Source organism: Pholcus phalangioides, unplaced genomic scaffold, assembly GCF_987345545.1.
Source record: "Pholcus phalangioides strain wild (caught in Gottingen) unplaced genomic scaffold, Ppha-v1.0 ptg000001l_1, whole genome shotgun sequence".
In the NCBI taxonomy this organism is placed as follows: domain Eukaryota; kingdom Metazoa; phylum Arthropoda; class Arachnida; order Araneae; family Pholcidae; genus Pholcus; species Pholcus phalangioides.
Window position 1 is genome coordinate 23,082,332 of NW_028301594.1, and position 24,045 is coordinate 23,106,376.

Consider the following 24,045-nt stretch of genomic DNA (forward strand, 5'->3'; position numbering starts at 1 on the left):
TGATCTCAGATCATTAATTGAAGTTTTAAAAATGTTTGTTTTTAAATACACAAGCATTTTGCTGTTTCATTGATTGTTTTAAGTTTTTTTCTGTATGTTTTGTACTTGAATGTCTTTCTTTTCATTCGGCACCTAGAGTTGCTGTTGATTTACATTTTGATTGTTGTTTCTCTTCCAGAAAATGAAATTTTGTAAATGATACAATTTAGAAACGGTTTTTATTTTTAAAGTATGAACCTAATGATGTCTAATGTTCAGAATTGGAAATAAGATGGGGATAAGCATGGCTGTAATTGAAGTAGACCTGCTTCAGATATTTTGATCCTGTGTCAAAATATCTGTTGGGCCAAGGCAAAAGCTATAAAGAGTAAGATGGGTGGCAGCAGTGGGTGGTTCTGAGGAAGTTCTGTTCTTGGGGGAGGGGGACACAACAAATAAGTTTGAAAGTCTGGTCTAAATACTGGTATGCTTTAAAAATCAGGAGGACACCAAGTTTTTAAATTTTGGAGTCTGGTCTATTCTTGACATGCCAAAAAAAGAAAAAGTTTAAATAAGAATTGCATGATAAAGTATAATAAATCAGAAGTCCAATATCAATCTATATTAAATACCAAATAAATGCACAGATCAGAATAGAATAACAGTTTCTACTGCCACAAATGTTGGGCAAGAATTTGATAATGAAAATTAAGCATTTACCCATCACTCTAACCTGATTTTTGCCAGCTTCAAATGAAATACAGAGTCTGTGTTTTTACTAAGTGCTATAGATCATTTTGCATGTTCAGATTGATGAAATATGCCGTCGTTTTCATTTCAGAACATCTTGTATTGCCAGCTCTATTTTTTTTTGCTCTGCTTATTAAAATCTTATACACATTATCAAAGAATATAAACATTCTTTGCCATCTACTAGTTTTTACACTTAGCATTTAACTAATGCACAAGAACAAATACAGATAGAGTATCTGACATTTGTAATAAATCAAAATTTACGGCATTAAAACCAAACAAAGCTTGAACTATCTTAACATAATTTGTAAAACAAACTCTAAAATGCAGAGAACAGACGGGGCTCAAATCAAGCAATTAATCAATTCATTGGGTCTGGGTATTTAAGAATTTTCCTGAATCTGTCACTTGAATTTCCCATCATGCTGGAAAATATAGATATTTGTGGCGTACTGGTCTTCCTCACTGTTTCTTGCTTATGGGGGGGGGGGGGGGAGACAACGACATAGTGCTATTTACACAAACTTCAAGTTTAGCCCAACAGATTTTTTTTCAATGAGTACACGAGACAAAATATATTAAACTGAGGAAAGGAAATTGTGACATGATTACTTGGTATTAAATTATGCACTTAACAATCCTTCAATCATCCCCATGAACAAATAGGTTGCTTTCATCTATTTTCTAGGAAAGGGACATTCATGAGAAGTTCAAAAAATATTGTTTGAGTTCTAGTGAAAAAGTAAAATTCCTGATAAGTAGCAAACCAGAGATGGTTCTGGAAATGTTTGTGCTAAGAGATTTCAACATGACTTTTTTTTTTTAACTTCATAAGGCATTCCTTCTTTTTAGCTTTTATTGTTGAATAGTTTTTTTTTTTGTTTTCGGACGAATAATGACATCTGATTTCAACAAAAAAAGAAAAATTCTCTTTGTATAGCAATAATGCACTTTTTCTGAAAAAAAAAATGTCAGAAGTCATTGTCTGTGATATGTTTTTTTTTCCCTTTCAATTCTCTAGCTCTCTTCAAGAAAATCAATTCTAGTCATGTTTTTATACCAAGAAATATTGAAATTTGTTTGTCGCTGCATATTTTCTTTTCCCTGTTGAAATAAAATTTTTTTCCCTGATGCTGTAAAAAAAAGTGTGAAATATCAACAATATTTTATGCGCAAAATAAATTCTGTGGAAGTTATCTGATAGTTGTGATGTTGGCTGTGTGTCTTTTTTTTTTTTTTGTCTGGAAAGAAAACCTGTATCCTATGATTGTAATACACACATTAATGAAAGTTTTTCCTTGAAAACAATCTGAAGTATTCTGCTCATCTTGACAAAACACATTGATTCATTCTAAATCCATGACAGACAAATGAACAAGAGTGATCAGTTTTGAGCTCAGTCATTTTTGTTCATTAAAACGCTACCCTTACAAGGGCGAGATATCTTGAGTATCCTAACAGTTCCTTCTCATTTATCTTTCTCCACCTAAAGTGCGTAGATGGAAGAAATGCACTGGAGATTGATCTTTTTACCCTCATCAATGCGACGTTTGTTGGATTTTCTTGCTCTATTAATCAAATCTTTTTCGTTCACCTTAGACATTTCATTCTCTCTCTCGCAATGATATGTCAATCATTTTTCTGAAGTAAAGATATCAGAAGGAACTGATAGGATATGGTTTCACTAGAGTTGCTTGAAGTACCAGGCTGATCCACTCACCATGTTTGACCAAAAAAAAGTATAACGTAAGTATTATTGCCATTGGTGTTCGCAGGGGGTTCTTAACTCCCCTTGAGCTAAGATTATAATGTCATTTTACAGGAAGAAAACACTGCAAACGAAAAGATGGTTTGACTAGATTAAAATTATTGGAGTGAAAAAGTATTTCTTTGTCACAATTATATATTTTACAGAGTTTTTACACTGCGAACTTAATTTAAAAGTTTTTGCAATTCGTGAACCAAACCCTAAATCATTGGCAATAAATGTTGAAAAATTTGAAGTCAAATACATGTATGTCGATGAATATTGCTTTTAAAAACAGTTTTTTTCAGCGCATGATTAAATTCCACTAACTGGAAGTTTTGGCATTCAAAAAGTCAAAAGTTTTTAATTTTTTTTATGTATACAGACCCCCTCACAAAAAACTGCGCCATTTTAAGAAACCACATGTCATTTGAAAACTTTTTGTACTTGGAAGTATACTTCTAAAGTCAACCATTGCACAAACAATTTGACAACGTTGGACAAACAATTTGAAACACCATTATATATATATATATATATAAAGGTGTGTCTACATGCCTACGCTATGCATTGTTTTTGAGTGGTTTGCCAAGATTTTCCATCCATGTGCACAGCTATTATGAATGATGAGCCAAGAAATGCACACTAGACGAACATCAAACTTAAGGCGATAGTGACATTCTGTTCATCAAAGGGACTCAGATTTTGTACGGGGAAGGCAATGTGGCATTGCAATCGATATCAGGTTGTGTATAGAGAGCAGGAAAAAAAGGAAAGCAAAAGCATGGTGAAAAAAAGTCAAAAAGCAATTAAGAATATGAATACTCACCTTTATACAGTACTACTGCATATTTTGCTCCTCAGACCATAGCGAATGAGGGGAAAAAAAATGTGGGGAAATATTAATTCCAGTTTACAAGGCTACCAATGAAGTCTCGAAAAAAAGAGCGTGGTAATGCATTTCTTCCATCCATTCTAGGCAGAGATATCTTGTGTCTGAACGGGAACAGGTTAAAAGCCATCTATTTCACAGTATCCTTTGATGTATTTTAATCCAAAGAGTTTAGCTGTATTAAGTAATTTATCAAAACAGGTTACCGAAAAGTATCCGCTCCAAAAGTTGGTTCCTCATACCATTCTTCTCCACGACCAATACTACATTAATAACTGAGAAAAATCCTTCCCCCTCTCCTTTCTTGGAATCTTCCGAAACTGGACACAGGTCTTAATGATTTTTTTAACCTTAAATGTTATTGGACACACTTGTACTGCAATGAATAATACTCCAATTGCAAAAACTGTTGCATTCCACAAAATACAAAAACTTTGTCATACAATCAACATTGTGTAAAGCAGTTAACTTTAGATGCATATTTCAGCGAAGGTAATTAAAAATAAAAGGAAAAAGAAAAGTAAACTTATCTAGTTTTTTGCTTTTCCCCCAAAAAACTAAATTTAAATTTGTTTATAATGAGAAGTTTGTTCAAAAAATGACAATTTCTCCCACTGATTGTGAACTGCCTTTAGAACAGACTTTTACTGTATTTGTTGGCCTACAAAATGTTAGTAAAAATCTTTGGTAGAAGTTTACAATATACTTTTTCTAAAATTTCAGCTTGAAAAATATGAATTTTCCTAATAACCTAACCTTTTTAAAAATTACCAGAAAAGTACACATTTATTTTTTTTTTAATTTACGATTTTCTATCATATAATGAAGGCAATGCAAGATTGTGTGTAAAAGCATGATATTAATTTATTCATACAAAAAGTGAAAAAAACAAAACTAAAATGTGATGAACATGAATGTGACTTTGAATTCAAATAATTGCGAGCTGTTCATAAAGAAGTTCCCTGACTTTGAAATAATCTTCACTTAAGCAGCCCTCGATATGCAGTTGACCAGATTCATTCTGAGAAAGAAAAAAATTATGTATAAATGTACAGGCTGTAAAGTAAGATGTTTATACACCTTTTAGATATTTAGATCATGGAAACATACAGATCTCAAATAACCCATTTATTTGCCCTAGACTACATAGGTAATAAAATATAAGATTAATTTTTTTCGTATTGTCCTTCTTCCCTATAACTTATATTTAGAAACTTCTTGTCTTGAAAAAAGTCGAGCATCTGCAATTTTCATTTCAAAACATGATAGACAGATGGAAACAACATCCGAACATGAAATGTGCATAATTCTGACAACATGAATATGTTAGAGCCACACGTACATTCAGAACACATGTTCTGACATGTTTCAATTCGTTAGAAATTCCCCAGAACAGTGTTTCCTCAATGTGTATATTGCAGTGCTTAGGGAGCATTACCAACTTTTGTCAGGGACGTCGTTGTGGTCTGAAGATATTCATGCTTTGAGTTTTAATAAACTTAAATGATGAATTTAAGTTTATTTTTTATTTTCTCTCCATATACACTGTTCCCCCCCCTCTCATTTTAGAGATACTTGGATAATATTGCGCTTAAAAGCATGTAATTTTTTTTTGTCTGGCTCAGTAGCGACAGAGGAACAACTTTTTAAATGAAAGTTAGAGGACAACGAGACTGCATATGGAAATTAAATTTTGTATCTCAGCACACGCAGCCCCTAGTAAAATAAGTGACATACCTGAAATGGGCACGTTATTTGGATTTTATTATCGAAAGTATGTTTCTATAACTTCGCGCTTTTCAACTGGTGTGCTACGAAAAAATTTCAATTTTTTTTTTTTCAAAAGCAACCCAAAACTGACACTATACGAGTAATAAGATTTAATAATAATGGAAAAAAAATTGAATGTTTTTATACACTGTTTCCTACAAAAGTGTCTGAATTGAAAAACAAATCCTAAACCGAATTTCTTGGAGACAAACGGTTAAAAAAGAAAACAGAGTAGAAACGTTTGAACCACAGAGGTGTAAAGTTGATGTGGTTTTTATTAAATATATTTTTCAAATGTTTGATAAACTGTATAAAATTTTGGAAAAACACATTTTTATGCACCTACAGCTAACATATACAGGCATTTTCTTGGGATTGGGTGAGAAATTTCATTGATTACGGCGGTGGTTCACAACCTAAGGGTCAGTGACAGCTCCAGTAAAATGATGTTAATCAGAAAATTTAGTGAATAAATAAAGACACTTGACGGACTCCACCATAAAATTATATTCTTAAAAAAAAAGCTACTCGAGTCTTGTTTGTTTGGGAACCCAGTGTTTAAAGTGTGCAAACATTAGAATCACAATATTACTGAAAAATAGAAGAGGCAGCAGGAAAAAATTGCAAGAGAAATGACAGAATATCATAATTAAATCATTGAAAAATAGGTAGAGTATCGATTTAATTTGGTAATAGATTTGAATTTGGAAGATTAATGACACATTTTGAAATGTTACAAAAAAAAAATAATTCTGTTTTTAACATCATGCTTGCATGAAACCAATGATTTTGACCTGCTGAACACGAATATCACCATAAAAAATTTTTATTGGCTCTTGTTTTTGAGCTATTACTATATAGAATATGAAAAAAGTGCTTTACGAGAGGTATCTGTGGACAACAATGAAAGTGTATCTGACACAAAAATACAGTAAAACCTGTCTTAAACAGAACTCGCATTAAGCACAACCATTCTTCAATGGAAAAAAATCTTGGTTCAGTGATTTCAATGCCAAAATACACATTAAAAAATCCTGGATCAAACGAAAACCTATCTAACACAAAAAAGGAAAAGAAAATTTTACCCTCTAAGAGATTCACACAAACACCTTGAGTGTTTTGCGACCAATAGAATCATAAAATGTTAAAGTGCTCTACTGAAATTTTTGTGCAATCTCTGCTTGCCAATGTGAGTTCTACATCATCCACTCATCGATTAGCAAAAAGAATTTCTATACTTGATGATGTGGGTTTTGATAAGCCATAAGTAGTGAAATTATAAAAAAATGTTTCGGATAAGCAGGCTTTTCCACTGGAGAAATCAGTGTAAGGGTTGGATTTCTAAATGATGTGCAAGACTTACAAAACTGTATGCAAGTTGCTTTCCATTATCACAATGCTAAGCAGGGCCAGAATTAACGGAAGGCAAAGGAAAGAATTGAGAACTGCCCAGGTGGTAAATTTTAGATGGGGGAAAAACGTATAAAATCATGGAATTCTAGTGGTAGGGGCAGCAAAATCATGTTTACCCCCCCCCCCCCACAAAAACCTGGTCACAGCCCTGGTGCTGAGGATTACATAAACATATCCGGACAGCTATATACAAACTGAAACCAACAAGACAGATATAAATTTATATTGACACCCCTCATCAAAAATCTGAGAGAAAGTCAAAAAGAACATAAATGACATCAATTCAGAACAGTGTGGGGTGAAATTTTATACAGATGCTGTGAAAACCTATAAATATTTAGTGATTATAGAGTAAATGATGTGCACATTATTTTATCATGAGAAATTATTTATTTTCTTTTCAATTAATTTATTTCCATTTTATTTCAATTATATATGAGATCACAACATAATTTTACACACTACGTCAAGTATTAAACCTTTATTAAGCGGAAACCTGGGTTCATTGGAAAAACAATCTCAGTTCCCTATGATTCCATTGAAGACTGGTTTTACTGTAAATGATTCTGAATGTTTTGATTTGCTGAGCACGAATATCCCCATTAAAAAGTTTTATTGACCTTTTTATTGAAGATATTACTATGTTATTAATGAATGAACTATAGTGCTGTAATATATTTGTGCTACTATGCAGCTCAACTTTTGTTGTATTTTTATGTATATTGATATTGTATCTCTATACATTTGTGAGATTTCTATATATTTGTTGTTTTTTTACACATATTTATTGTTTTTCCATTATGCTTCAATGTATTTGTATTTTCACTATTATATATGTTGAATATGCAATTACAAAGAAAACCAGAGACAATCCAACTTTTTTTTTATGGTCAGATTCATGTTTGGCTCACCAAATTAACTACAAATTGACTGTTTTTATCCTCCATGATGCAGAAAAATTTAAAAAATTTGTAATCTAGTGTAACTAATTAATGATAATTAACTCATGAGTAATAATTAATTCATTCTAAAAACTTCATAAAATTTCAAACTAAGTGGCCGCAGGATAAAAAAGCTGCTATAACCAATGGTTTCAAATTTAAGGATGTTACTATGCACCCTATATAGTAAACTCCAATGTTATCACGAAAATCATCAACACTGTATGAGTTAATAGATCGCCTTCATAAAAAAAAAAGGTATTCTTGATCTCATATAAGGACATTTAAACTAACCATTTTCAAGATAAAACTTCCAATAATAGAAACAGAGCTTACTTTTTTCACAGCAACCATGCTATTACAATACAAGTTGCCTCCTGAAAACTCAGCATTGATTCCATTCCGTAATAGAACTTGCTTGAAATCAGAAAGTTTGAGCTCATTCACAAATATGGCTTGATGTCCACTCACCTTGTATAAAGAAAAAAAAAAAAGAAGAGTAGTAAACTTTTAAAATATATGAAACTACAAAAAATAAATATAGGATAACAATACTTTCACAAAAATCAAACACTCTCAATAATTATAAAAATGTATTGAATTGATGCTATCATTTACTACACCTGTATACAACTCAAATGATCATGAATACTTTAATTTCAATTTTTTTGGATGCTCTTAAATATTGCACAAAATTTGAAAGTTGATTTAGAAAATGAAAGATGCGTCAACAGCATTATTTTTTCTAACATGTACATAGCTTCTGCAAAAGTTGGAGTAGGGACCTTTTTTGCTTTCTTCATTAGTTTCCTTCATCTTTATGAGAAAACTAATGGGACTTTATATTCTCTACTTCAACAATGTCCACATCTGTAAGGCAACCACAGTTCCCCCCAGAGTAGAACAAGTGTATGAGCCTTGGTTAGACATGGTGAAAAGGTTGCCAAGCTACATGGGTATTCTAAAATAAGCGAAAAATAACATTAGAGAGACATCAATCTTTAATACTCTTTACTAGACGAGTGACTGGGATTTCAATATATATACTCCAGTATTCAAACATTCCATCTGTGTAGAGATAGCCACTCACACACAAATTTTTGCATTTCCTGAGCAGTGGCATTTTTTTGTGTTCTTGGCAGGTGTTAATGAAATCATCCAAGAACAGGCAAAACTTCACCTGCCCACGGAAAAACAAAAGCTGGTGTGTGAAACTGCCAAAAAAAAACATTATTGCTTACTTTTGCTTAGTATAGAGCAGTTTCCCAAACTTTTTGGTCTATTGCTCCCCTTTTTCAGAAATATTTTTTTCTCTCATCGTTCCCCCAACACAAGTGAACCCATAGGATCCTATGTTATACTCATAGCATCTATCACATCCCCAGAACATTCCATTGCCCACTTAGGGAAACACCGGCTTAGAGTCACAACAAAAAAGTTTAGATTTTGTTGATTGTAATTTTTTCAATGTTGGCTATATGTTATATTAAAAAAAAAAAAGATTAAAATAAAAAAAAGCCACGGAATAAAGAAAGGGGTGACCAAAATTTAGCGAGAAACTGAGAAGAGAGATTTTGCAAATGACATATCTGAATTGATCTTCAAATTACCCAAAACATGAGGAAAAAAGATAAAATTAAACAGGTAATTTTAACAATAAATTTAATAGAAAACTCAAGGGTAAATCCTATAACACTTAAATTATCAGAAAATTTTAATTAACCAAGTTTGTATCAACTTGCTGATTTGAACCTTGGCTGTTCTCTGAAAGTGAGAATCCTTTCTGTTTTACGAATTACGCAAGCTAGGTGGAACGCAATGTTTGGCTTTTGTTACTGTATATCTTGATTTTCATTAAAAATTACAGATGAAAGCATATTTATTCACAAAGATTAGATGAGTTAAATTATTTCTACTTCATGATCATGTTTGTAAAACTAAAATAAGCAGAGTGAAAAAAAAAAAATAACGAATTGCATTGCAAAACTTGTTGATGCAATACAAAAGTGACAGAGTGTATCTATCTTACAATCTCTGAACATTGATGACCTCTCACTGTATCGACAGAAGAATGTCATCATCCAACAGAAATTGTCATGTTGCGTTATTATGGTTTCGGTACTAAAGCATATCTGAACATTTTGTCTGCATTTATAGTAGACATTTTGAATTAAAAACCAAAATTGTTGAAAAAAATTCAAATTCATTGATCTTTTACCAATTTAGATTATCTTAATGAACCAATGAGACTTTGCGTCCTAAGAAATATTTGGGAGTTTTATTTTGGTGTAAATCATAGTAAAAGATTTTTGTTTGGTCAGAATGACTTCATCTTTGTTACATTTAATGAAACTTTCTAAACTTTTTAAACCTTTTCCCATACTGCGGCAAGATATCTCAGCCTAGAGTAGATGGAAGAAATATATATTTGAGCTCTCTCTCTCCCCTTCTTTCGAGAATCTTCATTTGTAATCCTATAAATGAGAATTTTTTCTTCCTTTGCCTCAACATTATTGTTTTTTTATATTTGAACTCATGATATGATTTTAATGAGTGAAAAAAAATTACATAAAAAGGAAAGAGTGGGGAAAACGGAAAACCTTCTTTACTAATTTTTTCCCTCGATTTACTAAACATTGACATAGACACCAGTTACTCAAACACCTTCATTTCCCACCTAACTCCATTGAAAGGAAATTGCCGTATGGTGATGCAATCAGAGTTGGTGTGTAGTAAAGTAGTTATTAAAATGTGTTAATGGCACCCTAGCTTCATACCATACAAATTTGTTACTAAAAGCCTGTACGTTGGTGAGTTGACCGAGCAGTGATCAAGTTCATATTCTATAAAGCATTGGCAGCCATCCTCATGTGTATGTGGAAAGGTGGGCCACCATACTGTTAACATCAGAGTTCAGGCAATAAGATCAGTTTAAATTTAATTATGTTTTAAAACTGGAAATATTTGCTAGAAACATATAAAACAAGATATAGTTTGAGAGTTATGTGATATGAACAGTCTTTAACTTAAAAACATTAATATAGACATGTTTGATTCTTACTTGACTAAGAGGTAGTGGCTGCAAAACTGGTATCATTTCACTTTTGGTTTCATCTAAAATAAAATGTAAAATGACTGATCAGAAAGAAGAAAAATCAGAAAGTAAGAAACAATACATATACAAAAATTCATTTTTTACTTCTTACAAAATGGATGGCATAACCGCCGAATGCTGTAAATTTGTTCAAATAAAAGCTTGGGAATAGAACTACCATTTTAGTTGCATCACCATTATTTTATCCATGAAAAGGAAAATTAAAACTGTCTTTTCAAACTCAGAATTTTCCTTCGTCTCAAAGAGAAGAAGGAAAAAAAAACTTTACCAAACATTTCCATGCACAAATTAGGCTTGAACATGAATACTTATATCAATTTTGTAGCACTACAGTCATTTTAGTCACACAAGTGCTAATTTGACTAGAATTTACAGTTTAAAAAAATGACAATAGTTTACATACTTATTCATGCGATTCAATGTTTGTGCTATTAAGCTGGTGCCAGATGGCAACATAAGTATTTTTATAGAAGAGTAAATAATAATTTGCTTGATACAATCCCAAAAAATAAGAACAATGGAAAAGGCAAATACAATGATACTGCAACTAATACATGCCGGAATAATGTTTTTTAGCCAAACCATAATTTCCCATAGGTTTCTATGGAAAATCTTTTGATTCATTTCAGGTTCTGCCCAAAATTTAAAGATAAGTTTTTTTAAAACTCCAAGGAACACTATAAAAAGAAAAATAAAGCTGATTGAAGGCTAAAATAAAGTTTCAAAATTGGAAAAATTAGAATCTATTTCAGTGTTTTCCAAAGGGAGGAGTCTGGGGGGGGGGGGGGTAGAAACTTTGGGTTTAGTACAGAATCCTATGGATTGGCTTGTGTTAAGGGGGAAATGTGAAGAAAAATTTTTTAAGAAGGGGGCAATGAAACAAAAAGTTTGGGAAAATACGAAGATGGAAGATACTGAAGATCTTTTTATTTTAGACCATTGTACAAAACCAACTTTAGCTTTAGTCTACAGATGGTGTTGACACACCCCAGTTGAGTACATAGGTATTCCCCATCCATTTGTGATTTGGTTAGCTCATTTTTGTGTCTGATACATGCAGAAAGAAAAGATAAGCTCCTAGAATGTTCAGACTGTTCAGTTTGATGCTGAGTCTTGTACTGAAAGAAAGCCCACTCTGAAAAGATAGTAGACATCCATGCCCGAAAAAAATTCAGCCTATCTTCACTTATTTAAAAAAAAAAAATCCTAATTTATATTTATCCTCTAAAGAGGTCAACCACAGTGCATCAAAATGTTTTATTTTTTGTGTATTTGCTTTTTTCCTTGTTATTTTTTTGTGAGAAGTATTTCTGTTTTAAAAATTAGAAGTGTCTCTGAAATCTGGGTCAAATCAGTGTATTAATGGTCAATTAGAGACAAAATGGTAAAGATTCTTCATTATATATATTATGTGCAAAAATTCAAATCATAATTTTTTCTTAAAAATTTTTTTTTTGAAATTTTCTGGTTTCTGTTAGAAGTTGAACAGAACAAAAAATAACAATAACAAGTTTTCAAAAGGTGGTTCTTATTAGTCAATTTTAATGAAAACCTATTTAGAGGGGAAAAAATTAATAGTAATCAACAATATAACAACCCAAGGGATCGGAGTTGTTATACCTCGAGGGACCCGGGTTCGACTCCCGGTAGAGGCAGAGATGAGTTTTTTCCTTCCTTAAAAAATTAACATCTCAAATAATAAATATCTTCACAACATCCAGTCTTCTGTATATCTTGTATTAACAAGTGGAGAGCGACATTCATGTCAAATATAACAACCATTCATCAATTAAATCCAGCATGAATTTCAATACAAATTTCTCAATCATAACTTCAAACACATACCTTGTTGTGGCTCCTGAGTTTCTGTTTCTTCCTGCTCCATTGAAATGTCATTCGTCAGGTCGTCATCCATCATGATCTGGCCCTCAATCCAGGCTAGATCAAAGTCTCTTGATTTACTAAATTCTAAGGAGCTCACTAAAGAATCTTTCATTTTCACCTGCACATTAAAAGATTATCCAAAAATAGTTAACCTTCGTGATTAATGAAAATTTCAGATGACAATTTTCCTAATAACTCTATTAATAGAAACTAGAAAATAATTTCGAACAAATTGCAGTAAAATAAATTCATACAAATCAGAAGCGATCATCAACATGAGAAGGCCAACATCCCGTATAAGTTATACCTATAAGGGCCAATGGCAATCATTTTGACTGCTACTTCTGTTTAGTACAATATACAGCGAAACCTCCTCTAACAGCCAACAACAAACAACGGGCACATTTTGTTGGAACCAAACGCACCCCATAGACTTAACATTACCGATAATCTCTGAACAACAATTTCCAAACAACAGCATTGGACATGGAGTCGGAAAAAAATATGCATGTCGCTATGAGGAAAAATAATTTTCAAGCTGCTTTTCACAAGGGAGTTCCCGCCCACAACTCTCTATGGGGGAAGGGAGAAATTATGTATACTTTCTTTTCCTAGGTACAAATGCAAGATGGGTATAGCAAAAGCAGTAGAAATGGGGAAAAAGGACCATTTGAGTGAACTTGGAATAAAGAACTATTTGGGGTTGCTGATACAAAGTCTTAGTCTATATCAGTTTTTCTCGCCATCTAATAACGGCCATTGTTGGGAGGTTTTACTGTGTACTTAATTGCACTAAATTTTCACAAGGTAAACAGGTATCATCTCACATGATTAATTTATGAATATACCATTTCTTAAGTGCACAGGGTGTCCATAAAAAGGCTCTCCAACTTTAAATATGAAATTATAGAGGACAACTGTTGACAATATTTATCATGAATAAAAGGGTGAATAAACATTGCACTTGCGTCACATCGTAGTGCTAAATTTTGATGAAATATACCTTTTTATATGTGCATTACAGTTTTTTTTTTCAGACTAGTTAGTTTGCACATGCTATGGATAACATATATTACGTTATTATAAATTTGTACAATGCGGAAAAACTAGACCACTAAAATTTAATTCCACAAATTAATTAATAGAGAGTACACAGATTAAAAATAATGCACATCTTTGCCTTTCTTTTTCATCAGTGTTATCTGATTCAGACCAGTCACTTTCGGGTGAATGTAGCACAAAATCATGATCTTCATTGCCAGATTTTGCATTATAGTCTCTTCAGCTTACAATTCACTGTTCAAAATATCATTTAGTACTGACAAAATATTATTGTTCAAACACATCTATCTTTTAATATTTAATAGCCATTCCTACACATTTTGAACGCATCTGTTTCCCCAGGAAGCTTTCAAAGCAAAGTCTCACTAAAACAAAAATTGAGCTTGCCAAGTGAATGATCAGAAAAAAGTTTCCTCAACTTAAATTGAGATAAAAGAGACTATAGCTAAATAAGAAATGGTGTTTTGATTGCAAATACATGAACTTCTGCTGTCCACACAAAAAATAATTTTTTAGCTAGTTAGCTAGCAGAGTAACATGATGCATCAAATATCATTTTATTTATCTTTTCTTATCTGTATGTTACTAGTGAATATGCATTGCGTTGTGTGTGCCATCAGCGAATGATAGAAAATATACCTAAAAATAAAAACACAACTGCCACCCCAACAAGAAAATACATACAATTTACATGTAGCAGTCAAAATTACTATTCTTGGTGGTTCTAGGTATAAACGTCGATATCTCTCAAATGAAATCTTCAATGTCTTCAAATTTTTGTATAGAGAAAAGTATAGAAATAATGAAAAGTTACCAAAAACTGAGCATGTACATTGAATACTGTCAAGATTATAGTGTTTTCAAAATCAATAACAGTCAAAATGACTACTCTGGCCTTTCTAGTGTTAATTGTATTTTTTTGGTCTAAGAAATTTATAGATGACTATATTTGACAATTTAGAAGTAACAATAGACATTGACTACATCTTATTTCACTTGGTCAATGAAAAAATTATGCAACTAGTGATACCTGGTATATATGGCTTTCTGTTGTCACATCAATTGTCTCATAAAGCTTTGGTATGAACACTTTTCCTTGAACAATACCGGTGCTGACACAGAATGATGCAAGAGCTTGTGTTGCTTCTGGTAAACCGTGAACCAAAATCAACCTTCGTGGCTTCATAATGTTTAGAATTTTCCCAACTGATTCACTGTCAGATCTTCCTTCAAAATCAATAAATTGTATGGATGCATTGACATCTAAGGTTTGCATGTAGGATACACATTTCGTGGGGACCTCAGTGATATCTGAAAACAGATAAAGAAAAACCATTAATATGTTAAGTTGTTTAAACCTGTTTTTGAAGGAGGATTTGTTTTTAAAAATAGTGACAGGAAAGGTTTTAGCATCTTACATATTGGCAGCAATGCACATAATAATAACCTAAATACATTAGAGGTAGGGTTATCAGATTCTCAATTCCCAAAATACACACACACATGCATGGCTGATCATATTTTCCATAGAGGCAGAAATGTGACATCCAGGCAGCTGTTGTCAATTGGTAACAAGTGATAGGTTAAAATACTTGTCAAAACAAAATTATGCCAAGGAATAAATAAGCCAAGCAATAAATCAATTCGACACTAAAATTTTGGCAGTATGAAAAATAAAAAATTAATCAATGCTGCAGCCTCATTACATTATCTATATGAATATGTCATGACAATATCATGTATATATAATTTAAATATATCATGACATTCATTTATGTAAAATGAATCAATATCATTCAACAGACAGAGAGAGCCTTTCAGCGATACCCAACCCAATAGGGTAAAGGGCTTATATCCCTCAAGGGACAGAGCCCGGGTGTTGTCTGGACTTCAGAGAGAGCCTTTGATTATTAAAATAAATTTATACAAATGAAGTAAGTCATTATAAAAAACTTATTTACAATGAAATTGAAGTAAAACCTCATTTTTCAGTATAATAAGATACTGGGAAAAAATTCTGCATTAGAAAAATGTTACCTTGCGCTGTTTCATCAGCTTCTTTCACATTATTCTTGTCATCTTCAGTAGAAATCGGTTCTGAAATCATGTAATCCTCTAACCTACGCACCACGAAAGAAATAGAAAATAATTTATAACCTGATTGTATTCATATAAATTAAATAAAAATTGATATCGATTGAAAAATAAAAAAGAGCAGCTTACTTAATAATTTCACCATAATCATCCCATTTGATTCTTTCTTCTTTAAAAGGAAACAATGGATAAGACTTTTTTGCTTGTTTAAAAAAACCTCCTCCTTTTTGTTTTCCCTGTAAGAGACTAGGAGAAATGAAATAAACTGCACTAAAAAGAAATAAACTGCATTCAATGAATGCCAGCAAATATTATAAGACCTTTAACCATTATGAAATTATTTTGATATAACACTAGATTCTAGATTCTAACACTAACTCTGTGGTCTCACATAAGGTCATTAAGCATGCAAGGGGTCATTCAAGTATTATGTCAGCATTGGGAGGAGGGGTTTTGGATTTACTGACTTTTGATGACAAGAGGAGGAGGGGGGGGTCTGAAGGTTGCTTATGTCATCAACCACCCCTTTTTGATGATACGAAATATTTTAAGCTGCTGACGGGGGGGGGGGGGGGTAAAAAATGGCTGAAACTCTGCTTACGTAATACTTGAATGACCCCCAATGATAAATGTGATCCATTTCCTAAAACAAATTGATGAGAGTCAGTGTGCTTTTTTCAAATTAGCTGAACTGAGATCAGTTCTTTTTTAAACATTATTAAAAGAAAAGAAACTGAAATGGATAAATTGGAAAAATCCATTACCTCCATCTTCATCATCAAATCATGGCAAAGACCTTTGGCAAGATCTATCTCTACATCTTCATCACTCTCTTCGCTGGAGTCAGAAGGCTCCAATTCCCTAATATGTGCAAAGTGAAAAAGAAATCAATAAAAATTAAAACATCATTAGAAAATAATGAACTCCAAGTGAGGGGAAAAAAATGTAAAGACTTTTTTGCTGCTTGTATAAACTTGATCGAGTGGTAATACCGACGAACTCGCATCGCAAATATTTGGGTACAAACCCCACTGTCGACACAGTGGTGGTCAACTGGAGTTGGTTTTCCGTGGTTCCCAACTTTGAGGCACAAATACAAGCCGATCTCCCCAATGAAAAGTCTCGCCACAGAGACCAACAGGCCTATAATGGTACAAATATTCAATTATAACACCTCACTTCTGAAATATAGATGGCAGCAATAAAAATTCACATGCACTCAAACTTCCAGCACAACTCACTCAGTAGTAAATTGCCCATGGCCATGGCTATAGAACAGAGTTGTGCTCATTCGAATGAATGTTTGTATAAACTAAGGTTACCAAACATCCTCCTTTTGATATCATTTCAAGCATCCTCCTATGTTTTGGAAAACTCTTCCTTTTGTCCTCCTTTTCAGGTTTCTGGAATTTTTTTCAGGGGGAAAAGGGTTTTTTCCCACTCTGAAACATATATCTCTTCATTGATATGAGTGTTTGTGTGCCCTCCCACCTCCACATTTTGACTAATTGTCATTTATATTCCCAGAATACAAGAACCCAAAATGCTTCCAAACAAGGCAAATGATGGTCTAACCATGTTGTAACTTGTTCCAGGATAATATGAAAAATAGTCTGAAAAACAGCTCTGGAAGAAGAAAACCGTAACATCCATTTGAAGAATACCATTGGTTGCTCACCAACAGCTAATGTCATGTCCTGAAGTGTGGCAAGGGGGGGGGGGGGGAGTTCTTCTCCATTAAAAAATAAAGAAAATCAGATGCAAAAAACACTCAATGCTGATTCCTATGGCAAAATTCTCTTGCAAAAAGCAATGCTTACGAAAGTGGGGAGGGACACCTATAAAACCTTCTCTAGACCATAGTTTTTCAAAAATTTTGCTCCATCCCCTCTTTAAAAAATTCTCTCCTCATCGCCCCCCCCCCTCCCAAATCAATCAAATCCATGGGATCCTATACTTAAACCCAAAGCATCTACCGCCCCCTTGGAAACTTCCATCACTTTCCAGGGGATAATATTGTCCACTTTGGGAAACACTGCTCTAGGCAAAGCAACAAAACTGACCAGACTGTGGGAACAATTCATTATAAGTTAGGGGAGATGGATCATTATTTGTTCATTCGTAAATTACTGTGGGTGTTTGACCTCCAGCATTGCTCGGTTCCAACGTCATTGCTCATAAAGCCAAGATATATAGGGCTACCAACAATCCTCCTGTAGAAGGACATATCCTCCTTTTTGATGTCATTTCAGAAAATTTGTCTTTTTGCTCTTCTTTTCAGGTTTGTGGAATTATTTTTCTTTTTTTCTGGGGGAAATTTCTTTTCCACTTTTTTTTCCGTATATATATATATATATATGTTCAGTTTTGAAACATATATTCCTTCATTGATATGAGTGTTTTTCAGGTTTTTCCCCCCCACATTATTCACCAATAGCTGTCTAAATTCCCAGACTTTTTTCTGTTTCTACTTTTTTTTAGCAGTTCTGTTCCAGAGTCGAGAAAAATTATTTGGGATAAATTTGGGAAAAGTGACATTATTAAGGGATCATGCATAGTTGTCCTCCTTTCTCATTTTTTGAATCTGGTAACTCGAGCATAAATAATATATAAAATGTGTGTAGTTAATTAAGTATTGTATAACATGAATGAGTGCGTAACTCTACCAGACTAATCCCATTGCTGAGATCTCTTCCAGCCTAGCTTCATAGCTGTCTGAAACAAAGTGCTTGTACCTAACAATCCAAGTAAGCATCTTGTGTTGTGTCTGATTTTTCAGTGCTGCCATCTGTATTTCAATTCATGAGTAAAGTGTAACGATTATATATTTGTACCATTGTAAGCCTGTTGCTCTCTGTAGGCAGACTTTTTAACGGGGAGATCGGCTTACATATTCGCACTTCAATGTTTGGAACAACATATAATCAACTTCAGTTGACCAGAATATTATATAAACAGGGTTTCTTGACTTTTTTGAACCAAGAACCACTAAAATTTCTGAAACAATTCAATAGACCACAAATTTACAGCATGTGGGCTGACATGGCACGAAAATTCAAGCATTTACCATCTTTACTTCAAATGTAGAAGACAGGTGGCAGCACCACCAAAAACTCGAAACACGCACTATTCTGAAAACCTAAATTTATTTGGGCTACACATATACCTAGAACACACATTCCGGCATGTACCAATTCTATAGAAATTTCATAAAGGAATATGTACAAAATGTATGTACAGTTAAATAGTAGTAGTAGTACGTGGGCTGAATTTATTATTCTTTAAACGTATGTGGATATCATTAATATGAATTAATAGCATTTATAATTCTCATTCTATCAGACTTTTCAAGTATGCCTGCAGACCACTTATCTTATTCTTGCAAATCACAGGCTGAGAAACGCCAATACAATGAATAAATTGCAGTCAAATCTCACTACAACAATAAATTCCTCTACAATGATTTTTTTCAAGCCTTGTTTAGAAACGTCTATAATGAGGAACTGCTTCCTCTTAGTATAACACGATAATTCCTGTACAACAGTTTCTTCTTGGTCTGCAGAGTATCATTATATAAAGATCTCATTGCAGTTTATTTCAAATGCAACAACTTACATTTCTTTATCTGGCTTATCTTTCATTCTACCCATTATCTTCTCTTGTTGCAAATATTCTTCCAATTCTGCACCTTCCAAACGTACCCGCTTTTGAATCTGCAGTTTACAAAATTTATGCATGAGAGAATTATAATTTTTGATCAATTAAAAAGATAAAACTATTAAACTGCAACGTTTGCAATTCAGCGAAATGATTCTTATGTGTGTTCTTGTCAAAGTAAGAGAGCCATTTTAAGAATAAAAAGTTTTCTAAAAAAATTTACAAAAAGAAAAAGAAACCATACATATAAGTAGTTGACACACTTTAGGTAGACCAAGCCAAATTGAACTGTTATTATTATTATTACTACAATTATTTATTATTGGCGCATATGACCTTTCAGTCCTTGCAGAAAGGCTATGCTAATGTGATTATTTCATGTTTCTGAAACTTATCTAATGAAATTCCTTATGTGACCAAATGTTGCAAGAATGATAAAGAAAAGGTTCTACAATAACGCTTAAAAAACTTACCTTTAACTCTATTGTCTTCTGATCAGGATTTTCAATCAAATTTCGAGCTAAGGTATTTGGACCAGATCTACTTGTTAATATTATGCTGTTTCGAGCATTTGAGCACCACTGGATGAATAATTCTCGTGAAAACCCACATTCCATATCGGGCATGCTTGCTAATACAACCTTTAATAAAAGAAAGACGGAAAGCACAAAATTTTAGAAATAATCTTTCCAATATTTTTCTTCTTACAGTTGCAATTTGTATACTGGAACTTCAAGAGTGGAGAAGGTGACACAGGAAAGAGAGAGAAAACGGGTTTATAAATCAGGAAACTACAGAATATTAGAAGATACAAGACACAGATACAATATACACTTTTCCCTTTCGAAATTGATCCCATTAATATGGATGAGCATAAGAATGACAATTTTAAGAAAACACATGGAGTTTTACCACTGAAAAATAATGTGCACATTATATTTTAGGGGTGTGCTAAAATCAAGAAAACAAATTATTTATATATCTTCCCCCTTATGCTAGAAGCATGAATGTGCAGTGTCCTTAGACCAAAAAAAAGAAGAAAGAAATGTGCCATTTGAATATTTACTCTACCCATATTACCTATGGAATATGTTACTATGCTTGTTATGTAAGGTTATTTTCCTAAAATATTTTGTAACATGTGTTTGAATAGGGATACACATTCGTGTTTCAGGCAAAACTTAGATAGCAAAATATCCAGCTGAAATCCAACCAGCTGATTGAAAAAAAATTGAAAATGTAAACTTTCGTGTTTCCAGCATGAGGAAGACGATATTTGTTTTAAGCACATTTGCATTGAAGAATTAAATATTTCCAACAGGAAATACTCAACTAGTAATATACAGGGTGGGTAAAAAGTCTGTAGAAACTTTAAAAATGAATAAAAATTGGAAAAATAACCAAAATAAAAAACAGTTTGCAGGGTTAGCATCACTAGGTCAAGGGAATTTTTTTAAGACAGGGAAAAAAAAACCAACAGATGGCGCTGGTACGAACTACTTTGGTGGAAATATGCAAATGAGACGGTTATAAGAACTTGCGCTCCTTATCCACAACCAGTTCACCGTGTATGTGGACTTGCTGCACTCTGCCGTTGCTGAATTTGTGACTCGCCTGCAATGTGTTGTTCCCTGTGGTTGTTGTCATGTGGAACACATACTGCTGTAATAAACAATTTGGAGGCATTCTGTTTGTTATTCGCGTATCTTTTCTTTGACTTGTGTGTGTCAGCAACACCTATCAGCTGTTTTTTTTAGTTATTTTTTTTCTTATCATAAAAAAATTCCTGTGACCTAGCGATGCTAACCCTGCAAACCGTTTTTTATTTCGGTTATTTTTCTGGTTTTTATGAATTTTTAAAGTTTCTATGGACTTTGGCCCACAATCTACTATTCAAATTAAAAATTAGATGGAATGTTGAGACAACTCGGGGTGAAGGGAAACAGTTAGCAAAAACAGTATACAAAAAATAGAAGAGGAGAACAAAAATTCAATAAGAGATCAAAAATTATAAAACTATAATTCACCCTTTAACTACATAATTTAATAATTGTTAAATCATTACAATCATAATCTACTCCCTTAAAATTACAGACAGAATTTTGCTGCTACACATTTATGAGTTTTGGTTACTTATGAGAGGAAAGTGAATTATCAAATGATAATATGGACTTTTTCTCATTACTATACCTTTGGTTCTGGTACTTTGTACAATTCCCCAAGACTGTGACACAACTGGAGATGTTTAAATTGAAATGGATTATTCCGTGAGATCTCAAAAGTCCTCATAACTTTATCACTCATCCACTCCACCTGAAAGGAAAAAAGTGGAAACATTGGAATCAATTACATATATCCGGGGGGGGGGGGTATTTGTGCATAATATATAATATTTAATAAAAAAACAAAACATGATACTGTGAGATTGAATTGGATCTATTTTATGTGAAAGAATAATTGTGGACCGAATCTTATGTAAGTCCCTATTATTAAATTTTTTTTGACATATAAGTGATTTAGATTACGAGCATGTTCACGAAACAAATTATGCTTGTGAAAGAAAGTTCCACTGTAAAAGCAAAATTCCAAGAAAAATTATCATCTCTACAGTCAGGAAAATAGGTTTGAAAAAAAAACCAGTAATTTGTCAAAAATATAGAATAGAAATATAAATTGACGGAGGTCAACAAGCAAGAAAGAAAACACACCTGGGACTTGGCAAATTCTACAACATTGTAGCTGACGTTGTTCAACAGAGCTAAGGAATACACCATTAAACCAGATTCCTTGTTTCTCCAAAGTTGATCCTACCATATAAAGTAAAATATTTGATTACAAAAGAAAGAATGAATGTTATATATTACTATAATATAACACAATGCATTGTGTTTATATGACAAATGAAATCTATGAAGTGAAATAGTTTTGAAATTAGTGACTTTTTACAAAATGTTGCATACATGCCAGAGAATGATTATGTTATAAAAGCTGACAGATCAGTAAACCTAGGGTTGACCAAATCAAGCTGGTTAAAGCCCAAAATGGAAACAAAATATTAGCACCATTACAAATAAAAAATTTTTGGAAACACATAGATGGCTACCATTAACATAATTTTCAATAATTTAGAATTATGATTAATATATATATATATATATAATTTTGTATATATATATATACCCCAAATGGGATTAGACTTGAACGATAGGCTTTTTTAAAAGTTTGTCAGAGTTGGGTAAATGTCCGAAATGGGCAACAATAGTTCATCAGCCTAAACAATGACTTTTGGAATGTTTAATTTGGTTACAGCAGTTCCCTCCCCTAACAATGTATCTCAGACATGTTCATTCCTTTATTTGAAAGTTCCCAGTCATATGAAGAAAACTCTAGCAGTACCGAGTATTATAGGTAGTTAATAATATCAATGGATTATTTGACAATGAACATCAAATACTAGTGAATCAATAACAATTTCAAAAAAATGAGGTTGTCCACTTAATCTCAGGTCGAAGAAAACTGTTTTTTTAATGGTTTGGTAAAAGAGCAAAATCAGAATGTTTACAAGCATTTCTTGGACTTTATCAGTTTACTTTGGTAGTTCTAAGAATTTACAGGTTTTCTGGTCTTTTAACTGTAGACAGCATTTTTTTCCCAACGAATAACAAAAACAGTAATTCAGACTAATCTGCACTTTTATGAACACATTATTACTCTGAATAACAAATTTAAATAATGCAATAAATATAGCAAAAAAAGAAAAAAAAATTAAATAAATCTTAATCCTTAAATCTTATGAAAATGTACAAGCAGACTACATTTCATAATGAAACAAAATGAAGGAGGAAATAAATTTTACTCACACATAAAGAATCTGAGAAAATCGCAGGAAAAATTATCAGAGCATTTTTTTTATCATGAATGTTATGCAGGGTGAACGTGACCTGTTCTGTCAAATGAAGGGGAAGGGGGGATGATAGGTAAGCCCAAGTGGAACATGAAACAATTCACCAATCCTGTCCTATCGCAAACCATTTTCCAGTTAAGAGTGGATAATCGATTACAGGGGGAAAAAAATGTGTCAAGTCTGAAAAAACTTAATCTATGAAGTTTCTGAAAGACCCAAGCCAATAAGCATGTATTTGGAAAGAGCAGAAAAATCCTATACGGTGACACAGTTTTCATCGAAATATATAAATTTAATGGCGAGCTAGAAGCACTGAAAGATTGGCAAAGTTTGAAATCAAATTGTCATCAGAATTTTTACTTGCAAATTTTGCAAACATCCTTCTAGTTACAATCGGCCAAATCTACCAAAACTTGTCCATCGATCCAGTTACAATCGGCCAAATCTACCAAAACTTGTCCATCGATCCAGTTTTCAAAGCAGCCTATAATGAATCATATCAGTGTTCTGGTTCCGGAGAAATCCAGCCTTTTGTTTGAAATACATCACTGAAATCAGCATTCGACGAAGTAGACATATTAGTAGAATTTGGCAACAATTTTATTTTCCACTTCACCAATCACTCAGTGTGCTTGTAAGGATTTTTTTTTTTTTTGCTCTTTCCAAAAATGTACTTAGTTCACTCTAAGAAACTTCAAAAATTTGATTTTTTTAAAAATCAATACACATTTCTTCCATAATCAATCATCTACAATAACTCAAAAACAGTTTGAGGTAGAACAGGTTGGTTGAAAGGGGGTGAATCTATCACCCCCCCTTTCATTTGGCAGAACA

The 24,045-nt window shown here is 32.7% G+C and overlaps 1 protein-coding gene across 3 annotated transcripts in view; it reads right to left on the reverse strand.

Moving 5' to 3' along the window:
- Positions 1-4,210: 4,210 nt before the first annotated feature.
- Cpsf100 (cleavage and polyadenylation specificity factor subunit 2) overlaps positions 4,211-24,045 on the reverse strand; it is a 33,626-nt gene continuing 13,791 nt past the window's right edge. For all 3 annotated transcript variants that reach the window (XM_089232299.1, XM_089232307.1, XM_089232290.1), the window contains exons 7-18: positions 22,016-22,114; positions 21,498-21,620; positions 19,781-19,948; positions 19,266-19,363; positions 16,415-16,511; positions 15,780-15,886; positions 15,594-15,676; positions 14,587-14,867; positions 12,456-12,612; positions 10,557-10,609; positions 7,832-7,966; positions 4,211-4,392 (exon numbers count right to left, since the gene is read on the reverse strand). In XM_089232299.1, the coding sequence (XP_089088425.1) occupies positions 4,300-4,392; positions 7,832-7,966; positions 10,557-10,609; positions 12,456-12,612; positions 14,587-14,867; positions 15,594-15,676; positions 15,780-15,886; positions 16,415-16,511; positions 19,266-19,363; positions 19,781-19,948; positions 21,498-21,620; positions 22,016-22,114 (1,494 nt within the window). In that variant the 3' untranslated portion in view covers positions 4,211-4,299. The remainder of the gene's footprint in view (positions 4,393-7,831; positions 7,967-10,556; positions 10,610-12,455; positions 12,613-14,586; positions 14,868-15,593; positions 15,677-15,779; positions 15,887-16,414; positions 16,512-19,265; positions 19,364-19,780; positions 19,949-21,497; positions 21,621-22,015; positions 22,115-24,045) is intronic.